This window comes from Pan troglodytes, chromosome 5 (genome assembly GCF_028858775.2).
Source record: "Pan troglodytes isolate AG18354 chromosome 5, NHGRI_mPanTro3-v2.0_pri, whole genome shotgun sequence".
NCBI lineage: Eukaryota > Metazoa > Chordata > Mammalia > Primates > Hominidae > Pan > Pan troglodytes.
The window spans coordinates 97,561,017-97,574,456 of record NC_072403.2 but is presented as its reverse complement, the minus strand read 5'-3'; the positions used below and the strand labels follow the sequence as shown (position 1 = coordinate 97,574,456).

The 13,440-nt window shown below is 36.5% G+C and overlaps 1 protein-coding gene across 37 annotated transcripts in view; it reads left to right on the top strand.

Annotated features, from left to right (window-relative positions):
- SNX14 (sorting nexin 14) overlaps window positions 1-13,440 on the top strand; it is a 92,692-nt gene that overhangs the window by 32,269 nt on the left and 46,983 nt on the right. For 24 of the 37 annotated variants that reach the window (XR_010158095.1, XR_010158096.1, XR_010158094.1 and 21 more), the window contains exons 6-7: window positions 1,132-1,219; window positions 8,518-8,602. Coding sequence is in view for 29 of the 37 variants with exons in the window: in XM_063813252.1 (XP_063669322.1) it covers window positions 1,132-1,219; window positions 8,518-8,602 (173 nt within the window). In the remaining 8 variants the exon portion in view is untranslated. The remainder of the gene's footprint in view (window positions 1-1,131; window positions 1,220-8,517; window positions 8,603-13,440) is intronic. The other 13 variants (XR_010158099.1, XR_010158100.1, XM_063813257.1 and 10 more) reach the window with 1 other exon arrangement.

Below are 13,440 nucleotides of genomic sequence, written 5' to 3'. Positions count from 1 at the left end.
AATTTTTGTATTTTTAGTAGAGATGGGGTTTCCCCATGTTGGTCAGGCTGGTCTCAAACTCCCGACTTCAAGTGATCCACCCACCTCGGCCTCCCAAAGTGTTGGGATTATAGGTGTGAGCCACCATGCCTGGCCGAATTTCTAATTAAAAAAAAAAAATGCTACTAGTTGAATTCACCCAGAGTGTTTAAGACAAATTTAATATCGTTTCTATGCCATATTTTCCTGGAGAGCTATGTAAATTTACATTTGGTTCTGCATTAAATATCTGGCATTTGCCATTTAATTAAAGCTGATGGTGAGGCCTTTTGTAAAATGAATCCTTTTGTGAAGACTCCCTTACCTTCTCCCATCTCTCATTACGACACTTTCGACATAAAATCTAGTTGTATTTCTAAGTGTGAAAGCATATTTTCTTCTCAGTTGTAGCTATTGATGCTGTAATATCCCCTTCTTTAGGGTTAACAGTGGGAAGCATGGTTGATACAATTGTCTTTCCTATTTTGCCAAGAAAGTTAACAACACCGTCTTTGAGTTCAAGATATCATCATTCTTTCTTTTCTTGCCTTTGATTAGGGAAGTGTTCTAATTCTAGGGCCCTCCAAACATCAGGAAAATGAAAGTAACTCCTCAGTTGAAGGTTGTCAGAATTTCTGTTTTACAAAATGTCTGAGTTTCAGTTCATTTAATTTCTTTTTCAAATAGAGCACACATTTTTTTGTTTTAACTTTTAGAATTTATTTTATAAGTATTTTAAACTATTTAAAAATTTTGTATTAATTCTATTGCTTCTCCAAAATTATTCATTGTTTTATTTCTTCGAACTTTCTTTGGCGTTGCTTAGAACATAATCTCAGTATTGCAAAAATAAGACTGTAGTCGTGTATGTCTGCAAGGAAATATATGTTACAATTTAGTTAATAGTGATTATGTCTTGATGCTAGAATTATGGTAGATGTTTGTTTTATTTTTTGTACATGTCTTTTGTTCTGCAATGAAATGTATTATTTGTAAATGGAAAAAGAAAAGTAGCTTAAGTAAACAGAAAAAAGGAAAATTTTCCCTTGGATTGTAGAAGGTGAAACTGTATTTCTCTGAACTTCTGAATATTTGTTTTTCTCCTTATTGAAGGGATGTGACAGATGATGAATCCTTTGTTGATGAACTGAGAATAACATTACGTTTTTTTGCATCTGTCTTAATAAGAAGGATTCACAAGGTATATATTTTTAATGAGAAATTTGGGAATTTGGGGCTTTATCATTTAATGAAAGAGATTTAAAACAATTTTTTGTGAGTACATGGCAAATGTACATATTTGTGGGGTACATGAGATACTTTGATACAGGCATGTAGTAAGTAATAATCACATCATGGAAAATGGGGTATCTATCCCTCAAGCATTTATCATTTGTGTTACAAACAATCCAAATATACTCTTTTAGTTACTTTTAAATGTACAATTAAATTTTTGACTATACTCACCCTGCTCTATCAAATATTAGGTCTTACTCTTTCTAAGTGTATCTTTTAGAAGATTATTTGAAACAATTTTTTTTTTTTTTTTTTTAGACAGAGTTTTGCTCTGTCGCCCAGGCTGGAGTGCAGTGGCATGATCTCAGCTCACTGCAACCTCCGCCTCCCAGGTTCAAGTGATTCTCCTGCCTCAGCCTCTCGAGTAGCTGGGACTACAGGAGTATGCCACCACGCCCGGCTAATTTTTTGTATTTTTAGTAGAGACAGGGTTTCACCGTGTTAGCCAGGATGGTCTCAATCTCCTGACATTGTGATCCGCCCACCTCTTCCTCCCAAAGTGCTAGGATTACAGGTGTGAGCCACCGCGCCCGGCCTTAAACCTTATTTTTACTTTCTCCTATACCATGTGTATTTGTTTTGTCTTCATTTTTTTAGGTTAAAAAATTAGTGAATAATTTTTGATCCATCGATCAGTTTTGCTTTCTTTCATTTTAATGCTTAGTTATCTTGGTTTGTAGAAATTAGAAATGAAAAGACAGCTACAGAAAAAAGTCATGTTCTGGCCATCAGAGAAATGCAAATCAAAACAACAATGAGGTACCATCTCACACCAGTTAGAATGGCAATTATTAAAAAGTCAGGCAACAACAGGTGCTGGAGAGGATGTGGAGAAATAGAAACACTTTTACACTGCTGGTGGGACTGTAAACTAGTTCAACCGTTGTGGAAGACAGTGTGGCGATTCCTCAAGGATCTAGAACTAGAAATACCATTTGACCCAGCCATCCCATTACTGGGCATATACCCAAAGGACTATAAATCATGCTACTCTAAAGACACATGCACACGTATGTTTATTGCGGCACTATTCACAATAGCAAAGACCTGGAACCAACCCAAATGTCCATCAGTGATAGACTGGATTAAGAAAATGTGGCACAAATACACCATGGAATACTATGCAGCCATAAAAAAGGATGAGTTCATGTCCTCTGTAGGGACATGGATGAAGCTGGAAGCCATCATTCTCAGCAAACTATGACGAGGACAGATAACCAAACACCGCATGTTCTTACTCATAGGTGGGAATTGAAGAATGAGAACATTTGGACACAGGGTGGGGAACATCACACACCGGGACCTGTCATGGGGTGGGGGAAGGGGGGAGGGATAGTATTAGGAGATATACCTAATGTAAATGACGAGTTAATGGGTGCAGCACACCAACATGGCACATGTATACATATGTAACTAACCTGCACATTGTGCACATGTACCCTAGAACTTTAAGTATAATAATAATAAAAAGGAAAAAAGTCATGTTCCAGTTAGATGGATTTATTGAGTAAATGGCAATGATTATGATCTACTTTAAAAAATATTTTTCTCAGCCAGGCGCGGTGGCTCACGCCTGTAATCCCAGCACTTTGGGAGGCCTAGGTGGGCGGACCACTCGAGGTCAGCAGTTCAAGACCAGCCTGGCCAACATGGTGAAACTCTGTCTCTACTAAAAATACAAAAAATTAGCCAGGCATGGGGGCGGGCATCTGTAATACCAGCTACTCAGGAGGCCGAGGCAGGAGAATTGCTTTAACCTGGGAGGTAGAGGTTGTAATGAGCCGAGATCGTGCCATTGCATTCCAGCCTGGGCAACAAGAGCGAAACTCTATCTCAAAAAGCAAAAAAACAAATATTTTTCTCGAGCTGTATTTTGTGCATATTTGTATCATTGCCTATATATATTTGTAGTATATTGTCTGTAGACACACACACTTTTCTACTGCTTTGTCAGTTCAGTATTGACATATTGAACATATTGAGAATTTATTAATATATAATATCTCTGCCACTAGTAATAAAATAAAGATTAATCTTGTTATATTACTCTATACCTATCTGAGAAGTGAACAATATAGTCAACTGCTAGAGAAAAGATATGCAAAAAACGTACAGTAGTTCACAAAAAAAAAGATACAAAATGGCCAATGAACACTTGAAAGTATGTTGTCTCACAGCAAATAAATATGTTTTTAATGAGATATTATTCTTTTACTTATCAGACTGGGAAAGGTAAAAAAGAGTGTTAATATCTAGTAATGGTGATGTATGGAAAACAAGTTCAAATTCAAATTGGTATAATTCTCACATTTGAGGGCAGTTTGGTAATCTTTATTAAGACTTAAAAAAATCTATACTCCAGGCCATGCACCGTGGCTCATGCCTGTAATCTGAGGTGGCTGAGATGGGCAGATCACTGGAGGTCGGGAGTTCGAGATCAGCCTGGCCAACATGGTGAAACCTCATCTCTACTAAAACTACAAAGAAATTAGCCTGGTGTAATCGTGCACACCTGTAATCCCAGCTACTTGAGAGGCTGAGGCAGGAGAATCGCTTGAACCTGGGCGGTGGAAGTTACAGTGAGCCGAGATCACACCACTGCACTTCAAGTGCTTGGGCAACAGAGCGAGACTCTGTCTCAAAAAAAAAAAAAAAAAAAAAAAACCCAAAAAGTATGTTCAAAGATTTATTGCAGTATAATTTATAAAAAGTAAAACTGAAAAGAAAAATTGATGTCTACTAAGATTGTTAGTTGAGTAAATATAATACATCCTAATTACAGAATTCTACACGGCCATGAACAATCATTTTGTAGAATAATACTTATTTTCAAGGGAAATATTTATCTTAAATAGTCAAGTAAAGGGGATGCTCATATGCTGCTGGTGGGAATGCAAATGAGTTCAGCCACTGTGGAAAGCAGTTTGGAGATTTCTGAAAGAACTTAGAACAGAATTCAAAGGAATATAAATTGTAGACATGGAATCAACCTAGATACCCAGGAGTAGTGGACTGGCTAAAGAAAATGTGGTACGTATACTCCATGGAATACCACGCAGCCATAAAAAAGAATGAAATCATGTTCTGTGCAGCAACATGGATGTAGCTGGTCCTAAGTGAATTAACACAGGAACATAAAATCAAATATTACATGTTCTCATTTATAAGTAGGAGCTAAACATTGGGTACACGTGGACATAAAGAAGGAAGCAATAGACATGGTGACCTACTTGAGTGTGGAGAGTGGGAGGAGGATTAGGATAAAAAAACTACTTATGGGTACTGTGCTCATTACTTGGGTGACGAAATAATTTGTACACCAAACCCCCATGACATGCAATTTACTCATGTAATGAGCCTGCACATGTACTTCCTGAACCTAACATAAAAGTTGGAAAGAAAAAGGAAAAAAAAAAAAACAAAAAAGAAACAGGCAAATGAACAGGCTGGAAACTAATATGTGTGGTATTTTTCTACTTTGAAAACAAAGTTCATATATTAAAGCTTGCTAATACATATATTAAGGACATATACCTCCTTATCACTGTTAACTCTTAGTGTGGTGGTGGGCTGATGCTGATTTTTTTTCCCATGCACTTCTTTATATTTGTCTTTTTCTATTGCATGTAGCTTTTGTCACTTTTGAAAATAGTTGATAAACAGTCACCACATTGTTTAACAGACAGTCTAGGGAAATTGACTCATAATATTTAAGTGGAATGAAAGAGTAAGAAATATCAATTGGTTGATGACAAACCATTTAAGTTATACTTTGGAATAAGTAAAAATTGATTTATCAAAATTAATTTTGATTGCCATATTACGGTTAGCTAATAAACGTTAGTTAATTGAACAGTTCTTCTGTGTTAACCTTTTCCCTTTTTTTTTTTTTTTTTTTTTTTTTTTTTGAGACAGGGTTTCACTTTATTGCCCAGACTGGAGTGCAGTGGTGTGATCTCGGCTCACTGCAACCTCTGCCTTCCAGGCTCAAGCGATTCTCCTACCTCAGCCTCCCGAGTAGCTGGGATTACAGGCTTATAGGCGTGTGCCACTACCACCTCACTAATTCTTTTTGTATTTTTAGTAGAGATGGGATTTCACCATGTTGGCCAGGCTGGTCTCGAACTCCTGACCTCAAATGATTCACCTGCTTCAGCTTCCCAAAGTGCTGGGATTACAGATGTGAGCCACCGTGCCCAGCCTTTTATTTTATTTTATTTTTTTAAGATGGAGTCTCACTGTGTCACCCAGGCTGGAGTGCAGTGGTGCCATCTCGGCTCACTGCAATCTCCACCTCCCAGGTTCAAGCGATTCTCCTGCCTCAGCCTCTGGAGTAGCTAGGATTACAGGTGCCCGCCACCATGCCTGGCTAATTTTTGTATTTTTAGTAGAGACAGAGTTTCACTATGTTGGCCAGCCTGGTCTCGAACTCCTGACTTCAAGTGATTCACCCGCCTCGGTCTCCCAAAGTGCTGGGATTACAGGTGTGAGCCACTGTGCCAGGCCTATGTTAGGCTTTGGACTAGCTTAGTGGATTCTAAATTAATAGCACCTCATACTTGGAGTGGTTTATAGATATATATGTATGTAGTTTCTTAATAGTTTTATTGAGATATAATTTACATACCATGTAATTCACCCATTTGAAGTATATGATTTGATGGTTTTTAGCATATTCAGCTGTACAACCATCCCCATAGTCAATTTTAGAACATTTTCATCACCCAGAAAGAGACCTTGTACCCTCTAGCCATAAACATCACCTCTTCTATCCCTTCATCCATAGCCAACCACAAATCTACTTTGTATATCTATGGATTTGGATGTCTATTCTGAACATTTCGTATACATGGAATCATACAATATGTGGCCTTTTGTGACTGGTTTCTTTTACTCAGCATAATGTTCTCAAGGTTTATCCATATTATGTTGTAGCATGTATCAATATTTCATTCTTTTTATGGCTAATATTCCATTGTGTGAATGTACTACATTTTGTTTATCCATTCATCAGTTGATGGATATTTGTATTGTTTCTACCTTTTGTCTGTTATGTACCTGTTAGCATTTGTATACAAGTTTTTTTTTGTCAGATATATATTTTCACTTATCTTGGGTATATACATAGGAGTACAATTGCTGGATCAAAAACTCTATGTCTAACACTTTGAGTAACTGCCAGACTATTTTCCAAAGTGGCTCCACCATTTACATTCCCATCAGCAGTGTATGAGGATCTCAGTTTCTCCACATCCTTGCCAGAACTATTTATAATCTCGCTCTTTTATTCTAACCATCCTAGTATATGTGACATGATATTCCATGGTGGCTTTGAATTGCATATCCCTGATGCCAATAATGTTGAGAACTTTTATGCTTATTTGCCATTTGTCTGCCTTCTTTGAAGAAATGTCCATTCAAATTCCTTACCTGCATTTTAACTGGGTTATTTTTTTATTACTGAGTTGTAAAAGTTACTTATATGGATACATGTCCTTTATCAGATAAATGATTTGCAAAATATTTTCTTCAATTTTCTGAATTATACTGTGGCTCCTATTTTATCTGCATCACTATCCTGGAAGATAAATGGGTCATTATTATATTCATTTTATAGAAAGGTATTAACTTTGTCAAAGTGTTAGCAAATGTTAATGGGCAAAAGATTAGGCCTTGGTCATCTTATTCCTTCTACAATGTTCTGTTCATGATTCTGTTGCCTGCATAATGTAAATTGGAAGTTTGGGAATAATGAAAACAAAGAATCATTTAGGGTCTACAATTTTTTAAAAATCAAAGTTTAGTGACAAACCCATTATTTTACCATTTTAATTCTGACCTGAATTCCCTAAAGTGGAACTTACAAATAAAAATCTTACTGAGTATTCTCAGAAAACAAGATTTTACAAAATGTTTGAAAACTATAACATCTTGTTTATTTGATAAATATGAGAGTAATTTATAAGCGAGTACCAAGTGGCCAAGGGCAAATGAAGAGTGATGTTATTTTCAATGAGGTATAATACTAGCAAAAATATCGCCTCTTACTGAACATGTTTGATCTGGGTTTTATCAGCAAATCATTAAAATTTGGGGGTTTATGATCCATCATACTTACTAGATTTATCACCCTGGGATTTTGTTCCCTTAATATGGAATTTAAAAAGAATTGAGAAATTAACACTGTTGTGATGGAATTTTCTCATGCCTTTGATAAAGGAAATATATAATATATTAAGTTTTATGGTGGAAGACAGGCCTGTTGAAGTCTAATAAATATGCTTTTTGTTGATTTATTTATAATTTATTTTTAGTTTTTTTTTTTTTCCTGTTTTCTGCATGTGCATATAAGCCCTCAGCCCTCCCTCACTAACCTACCATGATCACTGCAGCTTCTAGCCTTTAGGTTGAAAAATCTTGGTGGGGAATGATGAAACTTAATTTTATTCTAAAATAGGGTGTTTCCATATATCTTGAAACCAGGATTCATGCTGGGCATGGTGGCTAATGCCTTTAATCCCAGCACTTTGGGAGGCTGTTGGGAGGCTGAGGTGGGTGGATTACTTGAGTCCAGGTGTTGGAGACTAGCCTGGGCAACATGGCGAAACCCCGTTTCTACTAAAAACTACAAAAAACTAGCTGGGCGTGGTGGCATGCGCCTGTATTCCCAGCTACCCGGGAGGCTGAGGTGGGAGAATCACCTGAGCCCGGGAGACTGAGACTGCAGTGAGATGGTGCCACTGCTCTCCAGGCTGGGCAGCTGCTGTGAGACCCTGTCTCAAAAAACAACAAAAACCCAAAAAACAAACCAGGATTTATCTCATAAGCTGAATGAAGAAGTTCATTTTCAACTAATTTCTTACTAATCACAAATGTACAGCATCAAAGGGATAATAAGTTACTGGAGTTTTCCTTGAACGCATTTAATACAAAGAACACGTAAAGAAGCTAGGAGTAAAGATACTATTTTGTGGGAAAGATTTAGTATTTAAGGTATACATATTAAGATTAATTTTCAGTACTGTGGGTAAAAAAATTATCTAATGTTACAGTTAGTATGATGCAGGAATATAAAGTGTTATTTTTGAAAGATTCTGAATACTTCTAATTTTTAAGATATATTCCAATATCATAATTGTAGTGTACCTGCCATTGTAACTTAATGATAATTATTTAAAAAGTTTTAATGTTGAATTTTTCTAGGTGGATATTCCATCTATTATAACCAAGAAACTATTAAAAGCAGCAATGAAGCATATAGAAGTGATAGTTAAAGCCAGACAGAAAGGTAATACAGTTTTCTACTACAGTTTGAGTAATTTTGTTTTTATACACCAATTTTCACCCAAAATATCTAAATATGAGTACTAATTAATTAACTTATATATTCACAGTTGATGCGAGAGTATTCTCTTAAACTGAAATGTCTTTCAATAGTTTGTTAATGTGTGAAAACTTGAGAGCCTTTAAAAATTAAAATAAAAGTTAACTTTACTGCTGACACTCTTAATCAGTTTTGAATGGTAATCTATTTCTCTGAAGTATCTTTCATTTCTCTTCACCCTTTCTCCTTAATGGTTTCAATGGTTTTGACCTAGCCCATCCTTTATATTGCTACAAGGTTATTTTTATGATATGACAAGTCTCATGTTGTCTTTCTACTAAAAAAAACAAATTTAGTGACTGTCATAGCATCTAAACTGTGTATTTAAATCCTTTTCTGTCTAGTCAGATATTAGATCTAGTCTTGTCTTTCACTATATTATGCTTTGGCCAGGATGACCTGCTTGCTGCTTCTCATGTATGTTCTGTCCTTTTTACTGTCATGATTTGCACATAGCATATGTTCATTAAATGTTTTCCCTTCTTTCCTTTCCTCCTTTCCTTCTTACCATATCCTGCAGGATCTTTTCTGAGTGAATGAGTGGAATCCTCATTTGAGACTTTTCATGCTCTAAGATCAAGCTCTAAAATGTTTCTTTTTAACAAAACTACTTCTATGCGCTGTACTTAGTTCGTGAAACTGAGATTTTCCTTGTATTCGCATTTGGTATTCTTTTTTGTCAGTGGTTTCTGAAGTATGTTCTGCAGAGTACCACTCTACACACATGACCATATGACCAGAAGAGGTTTCACGGTCATATTTTTTGTTTATTGTATTCCCCTTGTAGAAATTCCCATAGGTAGGAGTACACCAAAAGCTTTGGGTAGTCCTACAGCAGTGAAATAGCTTTAACTTTAACCTATCATGTTCCAAATTCATTTGAGCATGGAACCATTTTTTCCCCCCACATAGTATCAATTATTTTAATCAAAAAGCATTTTGGGAAATTATGCTATAGGTAGATTTGAAGTTAAATGAAATTATTAGTTTATTTGCCCTTTGATATGAATAGTTCCTCAGATATGAGAATTATTTTAAATTATATATTTAAAAATTATTCTGTGATCATCTTATAACAAGTAAAAATAATTTTACTTTCAACATAGTTTAAAAAAAGGTTGAGGGTGGGCATGGTGGCTCATGCCTGTAATCCCAGCACTTTGGGAGGTGGGCAGCTCACTTGAGGTCAGGAGTTCGAGACCAGCCTGGCCAACATGGTGAAACCCATGTCTACTAAAAATACAAAAATTAGCCAGGTGTGGTGATGCTACTCAGGAGGCTGAGGCCGGAGAATGACTTGAACCCAGGAGGCAGAGGTTGTGGTGGGCAGAAATCGTGCCACTGCACTCCAGCCTGGGTGATAGAGCAAGACTCCATCTCAAAAAAAAAAAAAAAAAAAAAGATGAATGTGAAAGAGTTTGAGTACGCATAACTTTCTTTTTCTTTTTAAATTAAAAAAAAATTTTTTTTCTTTCAGAGATGAGGTCTCACTGTGTTGCTCAGGCTGGTTTCAACATCTTGGGCACAAGCAATCCGCCTGCCTCGGCCTCCCAAAGTGCTGAGATTACAGGTGTAAGCCACTGTGCCTGGCCAAGTACACATAACTTAATTGTTGTGTTGTAAAGGCTACTTTACTGTCAGAAGAACGTATAGGAAAAGTATTTTTCTTTAAATCAGTAGATTTTATGTTTTAGAGCAATTTTGCATTCACAGAAGAATTATTGAGCAGAAAGTACAGTGAGTTCTCATGTACTCTCACCTTTTCCTAGTATTAACATCTTACATTACTTGATACATTTGTTATAATCAATGTACCAATATTGATACATCATTATTAACTAAAGTCTGTAGTTTAGATTTTTGGTGTTTTTTTTTTTTTTTTTTTTGAGACGCAGTTTCGCTCTAGTTGCCCAGTCTGGAGACCAATGGCACAATCTCAGCTCACTGCAACCTCCACTTCCCAGGTTCAAGTGAGTTTCCTGCCTCAGCCTCCCGAGTAGCTGGGATTACAGGCATGCACCACCACGCTTGGCTATTTTGTATTTTTAGTAGAGATGAGGTTTCACCATGTTGACCAGGCTGGTCTCGAATTCCTGACCTCAGCTGATCCACACGCCTTGGCCTCCCAAAATGCTGAGATTACAGGCATGAGCCACCGCGCCTGGCCTCGTTAGGTTTTACTCTTTACATTGTGCATTCTATGGATTTTGACAAATGTATAATCATGTATTCATCATTACAGTAGCATACTGAATAGTTTCACTGCCCTAAAAATCCCCTGTGCTTTCTCTGTTCATCCTTCTTTCCTCTGGGAATCCCTGGCAACCACTGATCTTTTTACTGTCTCTACAGTTTTGACGTTTCCAGAATGTTATATAGTTGGAATCATACAGTACGTTTCAGATGGATTTCTTTCACTTAGCAATATACATTTAACCTCTATCTTTTCATAGCTTGATAACCCATTTCTTTTTACTACTCAGTTATTTTCCATTGTACGGATATACCGCACTTTGTTTACCTATTCACCAATTGAAGGACATCTTGGTCCAATTTTTGGCAATTATAAATAATGCTGTTATAAGCATTTGTAGGTTTTTGTGCGGGGGAAGTACTTTTAATACAGTTTTAATTTTGTTCTAAAGACAAAGACAAGAAGCCTCTCAGACTATGAATAAATGGAATCATCTTTTAACTTTTAGTAGAATTGATGAGTTTAGTAAAATCCCCAAATTGCTTTGTCTCTATGAGAGTGATGTTGTATATATATCACATTGGTAATCCCAGCGCTTCGGAAGCCTGAAGCTGGAGGATCACTTAAGCCTAGGAGTTTGACACAAGCCTGGGCAACATAGTGATACCCTGTCTCTAAAAAAAATAAAAAAATTAGCCGAGTGTGGTGGCATGTGCCTGTAAGTCCTAGCTACTTGGGAGGCTGAAGCAGGAGGATTTCTAGAGCCCAGGAGTTTGAGACTGCAGTGAGCTATGATCACCCAATTACACTCCAGCCTGGGCAACAGAGCAAGACCCTGTCTGAAAAAAAGAAGAAAGAAAAAAGGAGAATGATATATATATAAACTAATTTGACTAAAATTTATCATTGAATTTTTGTGAGAGGGGTTGCTAATTTGCTACTATTTATGTAAAAAATCATCCTCAATTATAAAGTCACCCTAAAATGCTAGATTGCATTCATTAATAACATTGTAATCATCATAATTAATGAAGTCCATAGAAGTAAAGCCTCAGAGAATTAGGAGGGCTCTTATTTTATCCCAAGATCCCAGTGTTCTAAATATCATGATAGTAAATTAGACTTATAAAAAAAGTTTTCAAATTTTTGATTTTTCATTTAATGTATAAATTTGTTTTGTAAGTTCTTTGGCTCTACATGTGAGCATAATTCAGGAAGTAAAGTTTCATTTCTTCATCCATAGTTGTCTTTACTGTCTTGGCATTCTCTGCTTAATCTTCTTCTTGAGAATAGGCGTTATATAGAAGTTGTCTATGTAAGTACTTCCATGGCTCTTAGAAATGTTGAATATATATATGTGTGTGTATATATATACACATGTGTGTATATGAAATATATGAATATATGTGTATATTCAACATTTATATACATATCTATAGCTACATATATATATATATATATATATATATATATATATATATATATATAAACTTAAATTGGATAATGATTGTGTGGGATCTTACTCCAGACTTTCAACCTGAAGATATCTCTTTATCATGGATTTTGTGGACCTTTCCTTTTGTGTTCTGAAAACTGCCAACTGATTAGGCATTAAATATACTGGTGATCAGTGGAGATTAATCCATGCTCTGTATTCCAGCACTCTGTTTTGCTTATATTCCCAGTGAAGGTGTTTTCCCCCACTTTAAAATATTTTGCCTGCTTCCTTTAATTTCTTATCGCCTTGGATTTTAAAAATCCCTTATGTCTGACAGGTGCTGAGTAGATTCCAATCTGGTGATTTAATTTATATATTATGTGTGAATGCTTAATCACACCAAATATTGTAATTACTTTTCTATATTACATTATGACTTTTCAGTGTTAATAACTGTTTACTGATACAGATTCTTTTTTTTTTTTGGAGACGGAGTCTTGCTCTGTCGCCGAGGCTGGAGTGCAGTGGCGCGATTTCGGCTCACTGCAAGCTCCGCCTCCCGGGTTCACGCCATTCTCCTGCCTCAGCCTCCCGAGTAGCTGGGACTACAGGCGCCTGCCATCACGCCCGGCTAATTTTTTTTGTATTTTTAGTAGAGACGGGGTTTCACCGTGTTAGCCAGGATGGTCTCGATCTCCTGACCTCATGATCCGTCCGCCTCGGCCTCCTGAGGTGCTGGGATTACAGGCGTGAGCCACGGGCGCCTGGCCTGATACAGATTCTAAGGCTGAAAGGGATTGTTTCATTTGTTCAAAATCTTATCAATAAAGAAGCAGAGCTGGGACTTAGCACAGCTTACCGTGCTAAGATACTGTGCAGAGATTTCTGACTTTTATGCTCACGATACAAATTTCTAAAAGACCCATGCCCCAAATTCTAATGGAGAAAAGCTTGGCAAATAATTTAAAATGCGTTTTTTATAAAAACTATGTTCTTTGCTAATCCCGCTTTAAACCCACAAATGCAGATAGCCTTGATTTACCTTCTTAGTACTGTTGCCAAACTGAACTCGGGTCTGCTTGCCCAGTGTGCAGAAAAAAAGCAAGCACT